The 18780-nt window shown below is 45.2% G+C and overlaps 1 protein-coding gene across 2 annotated transcripts; it reads left to right on the plus strand.

Annotated features, from left to right (window-relative positions):
• The first annotated feature begins 266 nt into the window (after positions 1-266).
• Positions 267-17134, plus strand: LOC147608390 (Haloacid dehalogenase-like hydrolase (HAD) superfamily protein). Of its 2 annotated transcripts, none has more exons than XM_086789176.1 (5): positions 267-753; positions 15482-15524; positions 15642-15702; positions 15922-16059; positions 16841-17134. In XM_086789176.1, exons 1-5 carry the CDS (start codon positions 447-449, stop codon positions 16919-16921), a joined length of 630 nt encoding a protein of 209 aa, XP_086645302.1. In that variant the 5' UTR covers positions 267-446; the 3' UTR covers positions 16922-17134. The 2 variants fall into 2 exon arrangements, with proteins under 2 accessions (XP_086645302.1, XP_086645301.1); XM_086789175.1 differs by having other exon boundaries at positions 273-753; positions 16878-17134.
• The last annotated feature ends 1646 nt before the right edge of the window (positions 17135-18780 follow it).

Raw genomic sequence — 18780 nt, forward strand, 5'->3', positions numbered from 1 at the left:
TTAGTGAGGGGTGGGGTTAAACATTTGGACGGTTGGTTAACCTTTAATAGCATGTCAACAAACATTGTGCCGATTTTGGCACAGTTACATTTTTCCACTCAAAACTCGGGCTCAACAACACATTGACGGCCCACCGCGAGTTAGTGAAAACTTGGGCTCAACAACACATTGACTGCCCACCACGAGTTAGTTCAGTGGATAGAGGTGTTGCTTGAGAATCCCAAGGTTACTGGTTTAAGTCATCACTATGCACACATACATGGCCAAGTTAACTTGGCTTCTGTAATCCTAGTTAGGTTGGAACTGACGGTTTACCGTGCAAGCCTCTTAGAGCACGTGTGTACAATTGTGAAGGATGCGGACAGAGATGATAGTGGGCTTGCGTACACTAGCAAGGACGAGGGCAAAGGTTCCAGGAAGATACGGAAGAAGCAGAAGCAGGAGCTATGGCTACCTGTTTGATGGCCATGGCAACTTCAACAGCATCAGCTACGGCAACCTCTCTCTCCTGCAGGTTACGGCGCCTGCGTGGTGTGATCTTTGATATGGACGGCACCCTCACCGTCCCGGCCATTGATTTTGCTCAGATGTACCGCGACGTGCTGGGCTCCAACCACCCTCGCATCCTCTCCGGCTCCCCCATCGACATTCTGCACGAGATCCAGGAGTGGCCTCCCGACAAGCAGCAGGCCGCCTACCAAGTCATCGCCCGCCATGAACAGGAAGCTCACGAGCGCCTCCAAATTATGCCAGGTCAGGAAAATATGCTCGCTAATCGGTGCTCATTAAGCTTTGGATGACAGCATTAGGTTCAGATGGCAGTTAATTAGGTTCAAATCGCCATTAATCGGGGCTAATCAGGTTCAGAATCCAGATGGCTTAAATCATGTTTAACTGACCACTAATTATGTTTGGGCTGCTCACAAGTCACCTATGGGCTGCGTTTGTCTCTGGGGCCTGAAGTAGGAGGAGAGAGGGCTTGGGCCTGTCAATTAAATTGACTAAACAAGGTTTTGACGTGAAAAACAACTCATGGAAGTGACTAAACAAGGCTTTGACTTTTAAAAACAACTCATGGAATTGGCTTTGTATTTTAGGAAGGTGCTAGCCTATGTGGAATTAGATAATAGTACATTGAGCTTCTTTCCTGATATCCCTCTTCGTTTGGATACGGAAGATGGGAGGAAAAATGCAGAATGCCGGCCTAATCCTTGATTGGGAGGAGGCCATAGGTACACCGATGAAGGAAGGAATTGGAAATTAGGATTCAACTGGATAATTAAAGGATTATGATCAGTAACACTATGGTTTCATTAAATGATTGTTTTAAAGATTGTTGAATCTGTGAAAAAGGCAAGTTCATATTGGGTGTGTAAGTGGTGTGACTAGTTTTATGTTTGCATGAATATTTGGCTAGGGGGCCTTGGGAACTCTTTTTCCTGGTATCCGGGACAAAACCCAACAAAATTCTTAATTGGATCCTATCACTACAGTGGTTGGGCGGTTGGCTAACCCATGGGATTGGATGGGGTTAGGCTGGATTGATGAATCCCTAAATCGAGACTCATCGGAAAATGAGATGATACAATTGAGGGCAAAGCCCATGCTTATATAGCATCTAGAGAGCCTAGTCGGCCAGCATAAAGTAGGCATAAAATGGAACATGCCAGAAAAAGGTGCCAAAAATGTGAAAAAAATCCAGAAAAATATGGGAAAATTTTCGAGGCGGGGGAGAGGTTCTCCAGAGGTGTAGAAATAGCGGGGAAGCACCCAGAACAAAGGAGATAACCCCTTCAAACCTTTGTTTAAGCTCCACCGAAGAGGACTGATACCGGCGCGTGGAAGTAAGTGATTCAAAGCTGGTCTGGAAAGCGCCTTGGTGAAGATGTCCACCACATTGTCCCTGGTAGGACAATACTCTAGTGTTAAGGTGTCAAACGCCAAGTAGTCACGAACCATATGATAGTGAACGTTAATGTGCTTGAACTTCGAGTGGAAGACTTCAGTGCGCACTCTTACTATCGAAGTAGACAACGGTAGGCATCAGAGGAGGGACATGAAGATGATCAAGGAGCTGATGAAGCCACAGAAGCTCTAGTGAAGAGAAGGGAAGATGCCCATAGCGGGCATGCCAAAGAGTAGTATCCTCCTCTGTAAGAAGAGCTTGATGAGAGGCTAGAAGTTGGAATAGATGAGAGTGATCAACATTGGGTTCCTCCTGAAAACTGGTGATCTTGTAGAGACCACCCTCTTGTATGCCCCGAGCGATAATCTTGTGAGAATCTCTGTGAATGATCTCCAAAACCTGATCATTGAAGTATAAGTCGTAGCCTTTCTGAGACAAAAAGTAAGTTTTTGGATAACTTTGGAACATAAAGAACATTCTCTAGGTACTAGGGCCTCCCTGAGGGAGTGACTAGAGGAATATTACCCATAATCGGTTGTAATATGCGGAAGCTTCGGGGGAGATCGGTAACTTCAATGCTCAGAAAAAACAACACACTTGTCGTGATGAAAATCAACGCACAAAGCTGAATATAGATGTGTAGAAAATAGAGAGAGAGAGAGGGAGAAGAGGACACAGGATTGGGTCCCGAATACCCTCTGTAGGGCCCTCACCACGAATGGTGTATTTGCTTTTATTAGAATGATGCAAAACACTGAAATAAAAGATCGACTGAACCTTCTTGGCTGAGATGGATCGTTGCCCTTGACCTTCAATCCTTCACCCCTTCTGCGTTAGCTTGTTCTTGGCTGTCCTAGCCCTTGGTTCAGTTTTAGCACTTGGTGATTGATGAGATAAATGAACTGAATTGAGGCATGGGTATTTATACCCTCCAGGACAACCAGTCGGCTGTTCCAAAAATGCTCCACGACTGAAAAATACAGCACAAAATGCTAGAAAATGCTGCGTATGGCTACAATAAATGCTGGCCACCAGATGTCTCAAGCCTGGCTACTGGACAGCCTGTGTTGGTTGCCCCACATCTGGATTATAGACCCTTGGGGACTGTGTGACCAGTTGGCCATCTGTCCAAGATCCCAGGGTTGTTTATAGACCTCCTATGGCCATCCCATGGCTTGTGGGTACAGCCAGTGTCACCATTTGGCCACCCAATTGGTCCACCCGTGCTTTCTTATCATGTATGTACATTGGATTGGTGTCCATGGCAGTTGTATATGCCGGGGATTGATGGCACTCATGTGATACTATGGACTTGGCTTTCTGTTGGGACTCGTGCCTCTGTGTACATGCCCGGAAATGCTTGGTGGATTGGTGTTCCATTGGGTCTGGTACCTCGTGTACTTGCATGGAGCACGTCTATTTTGGTATAGTCTCATGAACGGGGATTGTCCATACCAATGTTGCATTGCATAGCATCTTTATGTGCTTGCTTGCAATCGAAATTGCATGCTGTTTTTATGCTTGCTTGACCAATGTGTAGTTCTGGGTAAGGGGACGCCGTAGACCTGCACCTGCTTTACGTAGCCGAGGCCGGCAGCAGTCTCGAGGCTCGCGAGGGCAACTTCGTGGCGGTATGGGATGTCGCGAGGAGGAGATTGGTCAGTACGTCATCCTAGTTAGCTCAGCTCGTGGCTCGGTGGGGACAGCCAAGACTGTGGGCTCGCCCACGGCTGTCATGGTTGGGAGGTGAGTCAGGCCTGCACCCCCTTGTTGTTTGTTTGTTCGTTGTTTTGCAGGATTTGAGTCTCGAACCGAGGACGATCACGTGGAGATCCGTGGGGATTTGACGTCGTGTCCTTGGGGTAGCCCTATGGGCTGGCCCCTTTCCTATATGCAAACCCTAACTGTCTACACCATGATCTGGCATCCAGTACCATACCAGATACACAGAACCACTGACATCATTCCAGAGGGAGACTCATAGCGCGGACTTGCACTGTTTCATGCGGAGGACAATGCACACCTGACCTTGGACTCATGTGTAGGACAATGCACACTTGACCTCGGAGACGACTGGAATGGAACCCTAGCTAACTCGTCCTGGACTGGGCTCACATGGGACTAGTTTTCCATCCCAGGTCCTGCACCTTCTGTACAGATATGTCTACGTGGCATCCAAGTGCGGGATGCACGTGACATCGGTGTATCAACAGGTTGATTGTTCGCAAGTCGGACTTGCATAGAGACAGAGAGAGTCCTCCAAGATATCCTTGTTGTGAGTCATGTGAGAAGTAGCCTCGGAATCCACAATCCAGTCCTCAAGAGAGGTAGTAGCCGCGCCTCAGTGGATGAGGTGCACTCTTCGACTAGAACAAAGGCCACATCTTTGTCTTTGGGTTTGGATTCTTTGTCGTCGGAGTCTTGTTTTGACTTTTTCTCCTCGTCTCTCTTCTTCTTGAAGCAATCGGGCTGAAGATGACCAGCCTTGCCACAATAGTGGCATTTCCTCTAGATTTTCCCTTTTCTTTTCCTTTATCTTTATCCTTGGAGCATGAAGCAGACTCCTCCTTGGATTTGCCGCCTTTTTTATTACCTCCTTTGGGTTGCCACTTGGGCTTCCCTTTGGCTGAAAAAGCTGACTCAGTAGGAGAAGAGTCGGAGATCTTCATAAGATCTAGCCTGTCCTAAAGCATGCCAATCACCGCATCCATTGGGGGAAGAACATGGCGAAAGACAGTGGTATCATTAAAGGATTGATAAGATGGAGGACTTTCGCCCAGAAACTCAATGAAAAAGTCATCATGGGAAATTTGGACTCCCAAGATGGCTTGTTATTGATGGATCTTCTTAAGGTCTTATACTTTGGCCATCCGTCTCGGTAATCTTCAGCTCATTGAGTGGAGCTTTTAAATGGAGCTTGCGGCTGTAGGTGTTCCTCTGAAAACGGGTTGCATGCGGGGTTGGGCTTTGGGGTAGAAGCATCGACGAACTGCCAAAGATCAAGACTCACCAGAAGGTTAAAGATGGCATCCTTCCACTGGGAATAATTGGAGCCATTAAATTTGGAGTCTTTCTCCAATTGGGGAATGGTGAAAGTATTTGAAGCCATCCTCTGTGTGAAAACTCCTCCTCTAAAGCGTAAGAAAACGCAACCTGTAGATTTGAGAAGGCAGGAAAGAGAGAGAGGGTTCAGAAGCAAGAGGGAGGGAAAAAGAATTGTAGAAGGGCCTGTTATTCAGCAAAAATATGCATGTAGATGAGAACATAGCCAAAAACCAACCACCACTAGCCAAAGCATAGGTTGAGGTAAAAAGTAGAGGGGTGAAGACGGGAGTCTTTTCTGATGCGCGATGAAGGTTGGGGTGTGCCTGCTAGCAACTAGAACTTGACGTTCTAGTTAATCTGGTGTGGGAAGGCAGCACTAGAGAAGAAAACGCAGCCCGAAGAAAACGCAGCCCACCTCCTCTGGGAAGAAACAGATATAGGTGCTGTCCAGCAAATCGTCAGTCCTAAACCTGCTCTGATACCATGACAAAGTGCCAAACAATGAAAGAGACCTGAAGTTCACAAATATAGGATGCATAGGCAGCTCTCCAGAAGAAAACGCAGCCCACCTCATGTGGGAAGAAACAGATATAGGTGCTGTCCAGCAAATCCAGTCCTGAACCTGCTCTGATACCATGACAAAGTGCCAAACAATGAAAGAAAAATGAAAGTTCACAAATACAGGATGCACAGGAACTGAAGGAGGATCATATACACCAAAAGGTGGCTACAAAGCTGGAGTAGGCAGCACAAGGCACACCGTAGGTGCAGCCAAGATCCCAGAATATGCGGAAAATGAGATGATACAAGTGAGGGCGAAGCCCATGCTTATATAGCACCTAGAGAGCCTAGTCAGCCAAGATCCCAGAATATGCGAAAAATGAGATGATACAAGTGAGGGCGAAGCCCATGCTTATATAGCACCTAGAGAGCCTAGTTAGCCAGCATAAAGCAGGCCGACTGGAGCATAAAATGGAACATGCCAGAAAAAGGTGCCAAAAATGTGGAAAAAATCTAGAAAAATATGGGAAAATTTCCCAGGCTGCAGGAGGTCCTCCAAAGGTTCAAAAACAGTGGGAAAGCACCTAGAACAATGGAGATGACCCCTCCAACACTCATCCCCATATTCCTTGGGTTGTTGCTACAACAAGTTTCACACACAACCAATGGACTTATGCCTATGACCTTTCACTGGGGTTGTTGAGACGTGTGACTGTTGTCTATTAAGTGTCAAATACCCCGTACTTCATTATACATTCCCAGTTGGTTTTAACTTTGGTGCTAGATGGACATGACATGACATTGCGGGATTTTCATGACTAGATTGACCACCCTTGGTAGTGTACTGATGACTCATCCCTAGACAAGGGTCTCATGATGGAAATGCAAGGTGGCTGGATTTAGGTCTTACCGTAGGTCTTGCATTTGTTTGTAGTCATATGAGCCCATGTGACATCCAAGTCCAGGATGCCCTTGACATCCTTGCCTGCATAGCTTGTTCAGGGGGTCTACATTGCTTCCTTATAGTTTGTCAACAATATTGGATACTCTTTGAAGATGTTACGTATAGCGTGGCAGAAGTCTTCTTAACCGTGGTTAGGTGTGTGTTAATTGCGAAGAGCAAATAAGGGGGAGGGAGAGAGGGGGAGAGAGAAAGAGAAAGATGGAGCATACATAGTACACCCGATGGGGTCCCAATTACACACTTAAACGCGCGCCCCTCAGCTCCCCTCTCTGCCCCCGGCATGGCTAAGAGAGTATTTGCATGTATTGCTGCAAGAGAACGAGTACACGATATTGACGATTTGCCGTCCCAACAGAGACTGACCTGATTTGGGGGTTTTCCCATAGGGAATCCCACCTCTTCTAGACATTGGTGGCTGTTTGGGCTGAGGGGATATCACCCTTGCACATAGGTGGTGTCGTGTGTAAACCCAGCGGGGCATGAGAGAGAAGATAGAGAGAGGGAGAGAGAACTTTAGGACACACACGGGTGACTTCAGCAGGGTGATGATGGCGAACTTCCACGCTTTGATGATGATGATGATGATGAGAGGTTCATGCTTGTTTTATACCTGAGGGGAGCCTTGCTTTTTGCCCACAAGCTAGCCATACTTTTGTTTTACTTTTTACTTTGCTTTTGTTTTTCTTTTTACTTTGTTTTCCTCTTTTTCACTTTTTACAATAAAATACTATTCAAATAAGGCCAAATTTTCCCAAGCGCTTTTGTGCTTTGCTCTTCCAGCTTTAAAGCCTTGCTTTTTGGCCCTAGAGTTGCTTTTTGAAAAAGCAGCTTTTGCTTTTTGGTCCTGCCCAATACCCTCTTGCCAGTGATGCTCTTGGCTTGCGGTCAACTCAGTCTGACTTTTTGCTTTTCTCTGCTTTTTGACCAAACCTGGTGCTTTTCCATGTGCAAACCTTATGGTCCCTGTCCCCATGCTTTGTTCCACCAGTCCAGTGTCCTGGCAAGGGTTCCATCATGTGATAAAGTGGTAGGAAGGCCAAATAGTTACATTCTCTCCCTCGTATATCGCAGTTGTCCTCGACTGCGGGGTACAAGTGTATCAAGCATATCCATATGTTCCAAGTACTAGCCCCATCTGGTGAGCTTGTGCATTTGGACATAGAGAGAGAAGAGAATGACAATGAAGAAGACTACACAGTAATGTTGGAATGCACAGCGGAAAATGAGACAAGTACTATGGAGAACAAAACGCAAAAGTGTAGTAGAGAGAGAGAAGCTGCATAAACTCTGCTATATACACATAAATCCGGTACAATGTAGAGTGGGGGAGCAAGGGTGGTATACCACCCTCCTATGCTGGTCGGCCAGGCAAAAACAGTCGACAACCTGCCCTTGATGTCCACGACTGTGAGAAAATGTAGTCGGCCAGGACACAGACACCTGTTGGCCAACACAACATCAATCGGCCAGCAAAGAACTATCCCACAACCAAGAAAAATAGGAAAAAACATGGAAAAAATGGGAAAAAAAGAGAAAAGCTCTGGGGCGGGCACACCCACATCAAGGCCCTCATTGTACAGACAGGAGATGACTGCTAACACCCCCTCTCAGCTCCTGGATGTGGAACCAACCCCAGTGAGCTGGAGTGCTGCCGGAGCATAGCCTGAGGTAAGACTTCGTGAAGAGGTCCGTCGCATTGTCCTCCGTTGAACAATAAACAAGCAAGATGTCACCAACCAAAATCTTCTCACGAACAAAGTGATATTGTATCTCTATGTGCTTGGTCCGGGCATGGAAGACTAGGTTCTAAGCAATAGCTATATAGCTCTGGTTATCGCACGGGATGACCGTGGGTTCCTTCTGTGGAAACCCAATCTCGTCGAGAAACCTCCGCAGCTACACAACCTTGCAAGCAGCACCACAAGCAACTCGATACTTTGCCTCTGTAGATGACAAGGCAATAGTTGGCTGCCTCTTGTTGCTCCATGAAATAGTTACTGAGCCAAGGGTAAATCCGTAGCCTGATGTAGACCTCCTCCCCAATCCGAGTCACTCCAACCTTGGAGTCGGACGTCATCCGTTGTTCCCCCTCTAGATTCATAGAAGAGTCAAAGATCCTTCGTACCTTGCAGATACCGCAAGATTCAAAGGCGTCTGCATGAATGAACTCAACAGTCCCACGGGAAAGCCCAAGTCCAATCTAGTTTTCAACAACCAAATCAATGAACCAATGAGCTTCTGATATAGTAATCGATCTTCTGATTCCAAGCCGTGGGAGCCTGCTTAAGACCATACAAGGCCTTCCGTAACTTGTAAACCATCCCCTCTGATCTTGGAACCTCAAAGCCTGGAGGTTATTCAATATACACCTCCTCCTACAAGTCACCGTTAAGGAACACAGACTTCACATCCATCTGATATACGGGCCACCGTTGAGAAGAGGGAAGGGCAAGAACGGTCCGAATCGTGGTCATCCTCGCTGTTGGTGTAAAGGTATCCTCATAGTCGATGCCAGGCCACTGAGCATAGCCCTTAGCCACAAGTCCGGCTTTGTGCTTGTCCAGACTCCACCGACCCATCAGACGTATACTTGGTCTTAAAGACCCACTTGACACCAATGACTGACTGTTTTGATGGACTCGGAACCAACTCCCAAGTTTTATTCTTGTGTATGGCATCTAGTTCCACTTGCATGACTTTCCTCCAAGTCTCCTGAGAAAGAGCTTCCTTAAAGGAAGTGGGCTCTTTGTCCCGAATGATACGAGACATCAAAGCATAGTTTACCTCTGTAAGAGCTCTTTTGAATGACTTTTATCACGAACTCTGTGTGGTCTTTGAGGTCCGTCTTCTGTGGTCCACTCAGAGGGAAGATCCGTGACAGCCGACTCCCGACTCCCGAATGGTGTCTAACAACCACTTTGGTACTCGAACAGAATGCGAAGCCTCTTGCTGCTGTGCTGGGGCTCATCTCCAACCTCGGGCTCAACCTCGACAACTGATTGAGGCTGTCTAGCTGGAACAATAGACTGGGAATCATCCTCATACTCATCTGGTTCTCCAAGAAGTGGCAGCTCATCAACAGTGGAAGTTGGAATATGCTCATCAAAGACAACATCTCTGCTGACAACAATCAATGCATCCAAAAACTTTCAGATGAGACAAATCAGGTTTTCTGCCACAGTAAACCTCTCCTCTGGAGTTACATCATGTATGGCTGCAGCAGTCGGAGTCCTGTTCATGATGTATACTGCTGTAGAAACAGCCTCAGTCCAATAGCTATGCGGCATATTTTTCTCTTCCATAGATGCCTGTGCAATCTCAGCAATGTGCCTGTTTTTCCGCTCAGCAACTCCATTTTGCTGTGGAGTGTATCTGCATGTAAACTGTCTCTGAATACCATTCTGCTATATACACATAAATCCTCTACAATGTAGAGTGGGGGAGCAAGGGTGGTATTTATATCACCCTCCTATGCTGGTCGGCCAGGCAAAAACAGCCGACAGCCTACCCTTGATGTCCACGACTGTGAGAAAATGTAGTCGGCCAGCATATCCCGAGTCGGCCAAGACACAGACACCTGTCGGCCAGCAAAGAACTGTCCCACAACCAGGAAAAATGGGAAAAAACATGGAAAAAATGGGAAAAAACATGGAAAAAATGGGAAAAAAAGAGTCTCTCTGGGGCGGGCACACCCACAACAAAGGCCCTCACTGTACAGACCGGAGATGACTGCTAACAAGTATTGGGTCCCAAATACCCACTGAAAAGGCCCCCCCCCCCCCCCCCCCCCCCCCCCCCCCCCCCCCCCCTCTTTCGGTACAAGCAGGAGTATGTGCTTATATTATTCTTTGAAGAATGCTATACAATGCTCGAGTAAACAAACGATATGAATGTCTAACGCAAGGATGAGGAAGACCGTACGTCGGCTGAGTATCCACCAATCCAAGGCTCTGCTGAAGATTCATCGGGCCACTGATGCAAGTCCAGGTAGCTGTAGGACTGCACATATGCTAGCTGAATGTTGAAGAGGATCTTCCTTCATAGCTTGGGGATGATTGGATGATTTGCTGCTGCTTGATCTTGCTGAATACTTGAATGAATGATTGATGACTGAAGTGATTGCTTTTATATGTCCCTATGCTGCTGGTCGGCCAGTAGCAAAATGGACAAAACTAGCATTAAATGCTTGCGCATGGGAAAAAGGTGCTTATGCTGTCCTGCCTGACTGCAACACCTGGCCGACTGGAACGTGACCAACATAGAGCTGTCGGCCTGCTGTAAATGCCGGCCGACTGGCATATCAATGCCTCAATACATGCTCGGCTGGCCCATGCTGCTGTCCAAGGCTGTGATTAGCCCTTGGACAGGCCAATAAAGCTAAGGGCTGGCCCTTGGGCTGACCCATAGACAATGCCATGCATTAAACTAAATGCTACTGATGCATACCTATTTCTAGGGCTGACTCTACATGCACTATATGATAAATTCTCCAAGTGGGTTAAGAGGACTGACTCTCGATTGACCTCTAAGGCTCGGAAATTGACGTGCGTAGCTCGTGCTTGACTGTCCTTGGACTGAGGGCAAACAATGGGGTCACGACGTACGACAAATATTCCTATAAAAAGGTACTACTTTTGTACAAATGTTGCACTGATGATAGTGTGTTACCGTGTACCCCAGTGCAAGTTGCACGTGACAATGAAGAGGGCTAGAGGTACAATTCCTCCCTCTTGAATCTGTCTTGTTATCAAGACTTCTATGTGTATACTTCAAACACATCTGGACCAACCGCTTCCTCATAAGCTCGAAGTATCTCTGGATAGTCCTTGAAGTACTCCTTTGGCATATATATCGCATCAAATGGCGAATAATTCTTGAATTTCAAGAGGAACTTTATGACCACTGTCTTTCCTCTTTTTCTCAGAGAATGAAACACAATCTGTTTTGGTTGCAAAATCTCTGCTTGCTCTTTCACCTGTGGTGGATTCTCCAATATGGGTTCCTCTAGGGGTGGTCCTCTATATGGTTTCAATAAATTGACATGGAAGGCATTATGTATCCTCCAATGATCTTGAAGGTCCAACCGATAACATACATTGTTGATCTTCTTTGTAATCTGAAAAGGTCCATAATACCTAGGAGCAAGCTTTGGGTCCTTGTGCTCCTTGGCTTTAGACTTTCTAAGTCTTGCCTTCTTGAATCTCAACAAGACCCAATTCCCTTCTTCAAATAGACCGTCCTTCTATGCTTATCCGGAGCTTTCTTTTGCTTGGCTAGAGATGTCTCAATAGCCTTTCGAACTTGTGCAAAAGTTGTATCCAAGTCTCGAACAAACTCATCCGCATGGAAGATCTCTTTCTTGGTTCTAACTACGGGCAATAACAATGGTTTGCCATAGATAATCTTGAAAGGAGCTTTGCCCGTAGATGAATGAACCGTGTTGTTGTAAGCATACTCAACCAAAGGCAAACACTTCCCATTGATCCTTTGCTTCGAGAATATAACACTTTAGCATATCCAAGATAGTGAGGTTTGCATTCTCACTTTGTCCATCAGTTTGAGGATGATAAGCTGAAGAGAAATTCAGCTTTATCCCCATATTGTCGAAAAGAGCTCTCCAAAAGAAACTGGTAGTTCGAGGATCTCTATCCCCCACAATGGACTTGGGCAATCCATGGTGCTTGAAAATCTGTTGAATAAACAATCTCGCCATATGCTCTGTGCGAATGGTCTTTTCATTGGGATGAAGTGGGCTTGCTTACTGAATCTATCAATAATAGTCCATATACCATCATTCCCATTTCTTGACTTTGGTAATCCAAAGATAAAATCCATAGCAATACTCTCCCATGGAACATGGTTACAATAGTCTTATTGGCTTTTGTCGATCAAATTTGACCTTCTTACAAATCAAACATTCTCGAATATATCGCTCAATGTTCTTTCTCATATTAGACCAATAAAAGGAGCTCTCCAAAGCTTGAGTTGTAGTCAAGATGTCTCTATGCCCCATGTAGGGTGGAGCATGGCATTCTTCCATCACTTTGGCCTCAAATTCTTTGTCACACATAACCGGGTTTGCATCATAAGGAAACCCTCCTTGATGACATAGGAGGTCACTCACCATCAAGGGGGGGTGAAAATATGTTGTAACCGACATCTAACCACCTTGAGAAGCCCAAAGATTTGGCACCAAGGGGGGGGTGTTGAGAAATGTGGTGCCAAAGAGCACAAGTTAGAGATAGGGAGTGAGTTGAGTAAGCAAAGCAAGAGCAAAGTCCAAAATAAGCTACATGAGCAAAGGGAATTATCCCACATTGATTTACAAGCCAAGGGTGTACCTCCTTATATAAAAGGGACCATTTCAAGCAATGAAATATGAAAGAAATCTCTCAAGCCTCTTTATGGGTACAAGTCTTAATCTTGTATCCTAATTGTTCTTGAGTCTAAGCGTAATTAGTTTAGTAGTTAATCATCATGTTTAAGCTTAGGCATCACTTGGTCCTGGAGTTGCTTTTTGGTCGTGCTCAATCCCCTCTTACCAATGATGCTCTTAGCTCGTGGTCAACTTAGTTTGACTTTTTTCTTTTCTTTGCTTTTTGACCAAAACTGGTGCTTTTCCATGTGCAAACCTTATGGTCCCTGTCCCCATGTCTTCTTCCACCAGTCTAGTGTCCTAGCAAGGGTTCGAGCATGTGATAAAGTGCTAGGAAGGCCAAATAGTTACAATGTGCATGCACATGGACATGCAAATCCCAGTGCCAATCCCTAAGAGGCAACAGAAAAACAAATAAATTAGGGCATGAGCAGGGCACTGGGGATCCCAAGAAAACATCCAGTGGGTGTAGGATTTGGCCGACAGGGTACTAGAGGTTCCACGTGGCTAGTCGGCAACAGATTGTATTTTTTGCTGGCTGATAGCATGGTGTCCCAAAGCCTATAAAAAGGATTGGCTTATTCAGTTCCTTTTGGTATCGAGTCATAGACTAGGTGTTACTACCTTTTTATGAGGCAGCCTAGGGCTTGCCAAGAGTTGCATCTTTTTGCACTATATTGAATATACTGAAAATACAGCTCTCTCTCTCTCTTCTCTCTATCTTCTGCTTGCGTTCTGCATCGTTCAGCAATGCTAAACATTGTTAGTGTCCGAGATGAAGGTGCACAGTTCGAGGAGAGTAATGCAAGACATGGAAGAAGTTTCGAAGAGGTTGGTTGGTGGTGTTTCACAAGACCCAAGGGGAATGGTAGCCCTGTGAGTCGGAGACCACTTGGGGCATACCAAGAAAGGCTTTTAGGAAAACGGTTCCAAGGGATGATGATCATCCAAGGGGTGGAGTGAGGATGCTAGACTCAATACTCAAGAAAAGAAGACCAAAGAAAGTGTTCAGAGACAGGGCAAGAAGGAAAGGTGACAAAGTGAAACAGATGCACAAATCGTCATCGGATTTGGAATGGAGTCAGAAACCATGCAAGGTTTTCAGTGACAAGGTTGTTAGGAAGGGAAGGATGACAAGTTGGGGAGTCCATGAGGAGACAAAGGGATGATGACAGTCATCCAGGGTCAGAAGTTGGATCCCATCATCAAGTTTAGCAGAAGGGGATGTCATGTGCATGCACATGGACATGCAAATCCCAATGCTAATTCCTAAGAGGTAGCAAAAAAACAGATGAAATAGGGCATGGGCAGGGCACACAGGATCCTAAGAAAACATCCGGTGGGTGCAAGATTTGGTTGATAGGGTACTGGAGGTTCCACACGGCTGGTCGGCAGCAGATTGAATATTTTGTGCTGTCGGCCAGGTGTCCCAAAGACTATAAAAAGGGCTCAGCCAAGAACCATTGGCTCATTCAGTTCCTTTTGGGATTGAGTCATAGAGGCGTGTAGATGACGATGATAACTGCAAGAATCACATACCTGGACACCCTATTAGGGTTAGAATAACCCACATCGAAAACTCTCCTCCCAGCCGTAGACTTCCTTCGAGAACCATTCTCAAGCTTGAGGTCAGATTGTCGTGCCCTCTACCTCATGGATACTCACAATTATCATGATTGAGTCCAAATTCACTCATATAGTAATAACCAGGCTATTATTGGCGCTTCTATTATAAGCCTTTAGTTAGCTTTTTATTGACACGTGGCAAATACCAACCTCACCCTTGCTAGCCCCCTATTCTTGGCTAAGCCCTAACCCTAACCTTGGGTCAGCATATCTCCTTAACCCCGGGTTATCCTAACCCCCGGTCAACACGCACTTGCACAAGGCTCAGTTAGGGATGTAACATTAGCTCCCCCTTCTATTAGATTCGTGAATTCAAGTAGGAGAGAATCCACTGTAAGCTTGACCCTGAATTCGTATATCCGAACATAGGATCCACGTAAGTTCCTTGGTTCTTCTGTGAAGATCAAATGTCTGAGGAGGGGAAGCATGAGGAGAGGAAGTAAATTATGTTCTTGATGTTAACTGTAGGGTTTGACAACCTAATGGTCCGATAAGTATAGTTTTTATTGACAAAAGCTATATGAGTGAGGGTTATGTGATGAGTGGCTTATTTTTTTGTCATTATGATGCTCAATATGTGGCCATGAGTGATAACCCACTGCTGTAGTCCATAGACGGATGCAGAGAGTTCACCAGTGGCCCCTTATGCCGTATCTTTGTGGTATGGGACACCTTGTCTGACTGGTGAATCTGTTATGGACAGTAGCCCTTGAACCCTATGCTTGGGGGTGATCCGATGTACTGGATCTACGGTTGGGTGGTGAGCTAGAGCATGTGGAACCTAATTTTTATTAATGTTGCTTATGTCTTGTATTTAGGGGATCTTGGAGAGGGTTTGGTTGCGGCGAACCCCTAATGGGGGGGGGGGGTTCACTGTGTGTGTCCGAATTTTTCAGATCTTGCCAGATGATGATGGGTGCTCCTGAGGGGTGTCCCATTATGTGTGCCAGGTCCTAAGTGTTCTCAAGAAAGACAGAGTAGTTAAAGAGTTGTGGAAATGATAATCAGAAATCAGTTGCTCATTTGTGTACCTTCATAGCTGAGATGCATGTTATTTTTCCAGGTGCGGTTGAACTCTGCAGTTTTCTTGATTCTAGAAAGTTGAGGTAGGGTATGCTTTTGCATGTTCATAGCTTGGCATTAGATCTGCAGATTATTCTTCAGTGCTTTCGTGTGTCCTTATGGTGTGCTTATTTTTCCTTGTCTATTTCTGTTTTGTCCAGGAGAGGTTTGATCACTCGGAATGTGAAGGCTTCTGTTGATTTGTTTCATCTACACTTTGGGGTTGGTACCCGCCACTGCCACCGCCCCGTCCCCACCCCCCCCCCCCTCTCTCCCCGCTCCTCATCTCACTCCTGGCCCTTCTCTTCTCCCCCAAATAGCTTGCATCACACTTCGGTCTGTAGCCAGTCAAGCCTTTTGATGAGATTATATTGCCAATGATGGCTTGTTTTCTCCGCAGATTGCTGAGTCTTTCTAGCTCTTTGTTTTGATGTGGGTCAGATGAAAGAGTTTTTACCTGCTTTGAGCAGAGAGTTCCTTCCTTACAAGCCGAACCCAGCTCCATTTCTTCACATCTGTAAAGCTTGGGAGATGTCACCTGCAGAGGTTATGATGGTTGGAGACAGTGCCAAAGATGATGTAAGTTTGAGAAGGTGAAATGTGCTTCAGTTGTGAGAAAGTGTGCAGTATGCACTTCAGCCAACAAGCTGTGTTTGGGATTCATTTCTTATGGATAAATCAATGATTACACCTAAACTGACAATCTTTACATACATGAAGCATGCTTGCTGTTCTTGCCATGTTCGTAGCGTATTTATCAGGTTTCTCACAAAAACAGGAGGTATATCTAGGAGAAGGTGAGCAAACTGCGCTGGAGAGTGCCCTCCTCTAGCTTACATAATTGTAAATGGGTGCTTTGCATGCAGCAAGCATCTTCTTGGCAAAGCCTGCCTCTATGCTCTTCTTGCATCTAGCTGTCAAACTTCCCTCGTGCGCACGGGTGCTGCTACCTAGCATGCTCTCCCCACCTTGCTATCCCAACCTCTCAGCTCATCTCCGCCCCATTTCCTAACAATGAACCACCCTGCTCCTTAGCCGGGCACCCTCTGGCATCCTGCCCATGTGTGTTTGTGTCCTGTTTGCTTGTGGCGCGGTGCCAAATTCTCCCTTGTCTCGTTGATGTTAGGTTTCGCACTCCCTCCATTAATACTTGAGACCTATTCCTAAGCTTCCAGTCTTCACATTGGCCCTTCACTGAATTACTTCATTGATGTGACATCCATAAGCTAAGCCCTTAAGATTTTCCACCACCCACATATGTGAGAGAAACCTGCACAGGAAATTTTTGCTGTTTAATTGCAAGGGAAAAGTGTGATGCTATGTTTGCCTTGACAACGGAAAGCTTTTTTTGTTTGTGTAGTGTTCTCATCTGCTTGTGGGTGCAATTTCAATCACAGATTGTCTGTGGGAACCGTGCGGGAGCTCTAACGTGCCTGCTTGATGAGTCAGACCGATATGATTTGGGAAGGCTGCCACCCGAACAACAGCCTAACTTTAAGGTCAAATCATTGCACGAGGTTCAATCTCTTCTGGAATCATCATTGGAATTGAGGCCGTGATCATCCCTTATAAACAGAACTGCCGTAATGAAACAACATTTGTATGGTGCATTTTTTCCATATTGGCATACTGATCTCCTGTGTACTTTCGTCCTGCCATCTTCTTCAGTTCTGCCTGTATTGGGGAATCGAGTCCATCGTTTCCTGAATTCTATTTCCTTTACCGAAACGAGCTGCTGTTACAGGCTGCCTTGGATATCGCATGTTAGTTTAATAGCAAAATGTTGGAATCGTTTACTGCACGTTGCCCAGAATCTGAATCACAAGTAGCCAAATCAAAATCTTAAGCCGTAGGCATACATTGAATTATAACATCTACGAGCGGACTCGGACTACAGCCATCAATTGGGCTCAGCACTTGTTTTGTAGCATTTGTTGCTATTATTTTGCACACATTAATTTAATGTTCTTGCTTGGTAGACATTTTAGTGCTAATTTATCTCTCTCTCTCTCTCTCTCTCTCTCTCTCTCTCTCTTTTTGTGGCACAGGCATGCAAATATCAGCACGTGGTTTCGTAAGGAACCTTGGGGGTTTCACTTTGAAAAGTTCACACATAAGATAACATAGAATGGGTCAAAAATCATAACTTCTGTGTACCAATCTAAGTGCCGTGTCCTCTTTCCGCTCTCACTCCTTCTCCCTAATCCACCCTGCCTCACTCTCTCTCCTTCCCTCTTCTCTCTCTCTCTCTCCCCCAACGTCTTCCCTTTCTCTCTCCCTCTTTGTCTCTACCCTCTTTCCTCTCTCTTTCCTTGCTCCTATGCATAATCTCTCTCCCTCTCTCCTTCCATATCTCTATTCCCCTCTCCAATTCTCTTTTCTTTCTTTCTCCCTCTCTTCCTCTTTCATCCTCTTCCCTCTCTTTCCTTCTTCTCTCATTGCACTCTCGTGCACTCTCCTTTTGCGTAATTTCTCATTCTCTCTCTCTCTCTCTCTCTCTCGCCTATCCCATCCTCTATGTCCTTCCCTCTCTCCTTATCTCTCGATATTTTTCTCTCTCGTCTTCTTCCCTCTTTCTATCACTCTCCCACTCTTCTCTTTCACTCCCTTACTCTTTCATCCTCTCTCATTCTTTCTCGTCTTACTTTATCTCTTCTCTCTCTACTCACTCTATTTTACACGTCATTGTATGCCTGCGCATGTCATTGCATGTCTGTATGTGACTTCATGTCATTAAAAACAATGAACAATGTAAAATTGAAAATGATAATATTGCAATCAATTGTGAGCAAAAGATAATTTTATTTTTCAAAAGAAATTATACCGAGATCACATACTGCTTTCTAAACACAACAAATAATGTAAAATTTGACAAGACGAATAATAAAATTGACAAGGCGAATTATAGTTAAAAGAGGAATTTATTCTAAAAAGGTTGTTATATCATCCTTACATAATGTTTACTAAAGATAATATGACAGCGTTACGTAATTACATAAGGGTTTTTACAACTAAGTACTTGTAAGAATTACAACCTTAAATATTGTTTATTAAAGACAACATGATATAATTACATTACACCTATGTGCTTTTATGGGTTATTCTATTCTTTAAGTCTTCTTGGAGAGTTTCTTCTTTTTTCTACCAATGCAGTCACAATTTCGTAAAGTAAGAATAGTGGGTGGAAAGTTTAATCTCCTATCTTGTTTCTTGCGTGGTTGGTTTTTTATGACATACTTTAGACGATGTGATGAGTTCTTATCCTTAGGGTTAAGTATGGGTTTTTGATGTCAGCTGATT

The sequence above is a fragment of the Cibotium barometz genome, chromosome 53 (genome assembly GCF_041138505.1).
Source record: "Cibotium barometz isolate CiBa-2024 chromosome 53, ASM4113850v1, whole genome shotgun sequence".
Taxonomy (NCBI): Eukaryota; Viridiplantae; Streptophyta; class Polypodiopsida; order Cyatheales; family Cibotiaceae; genus Cibotium; species Cibotium barometz.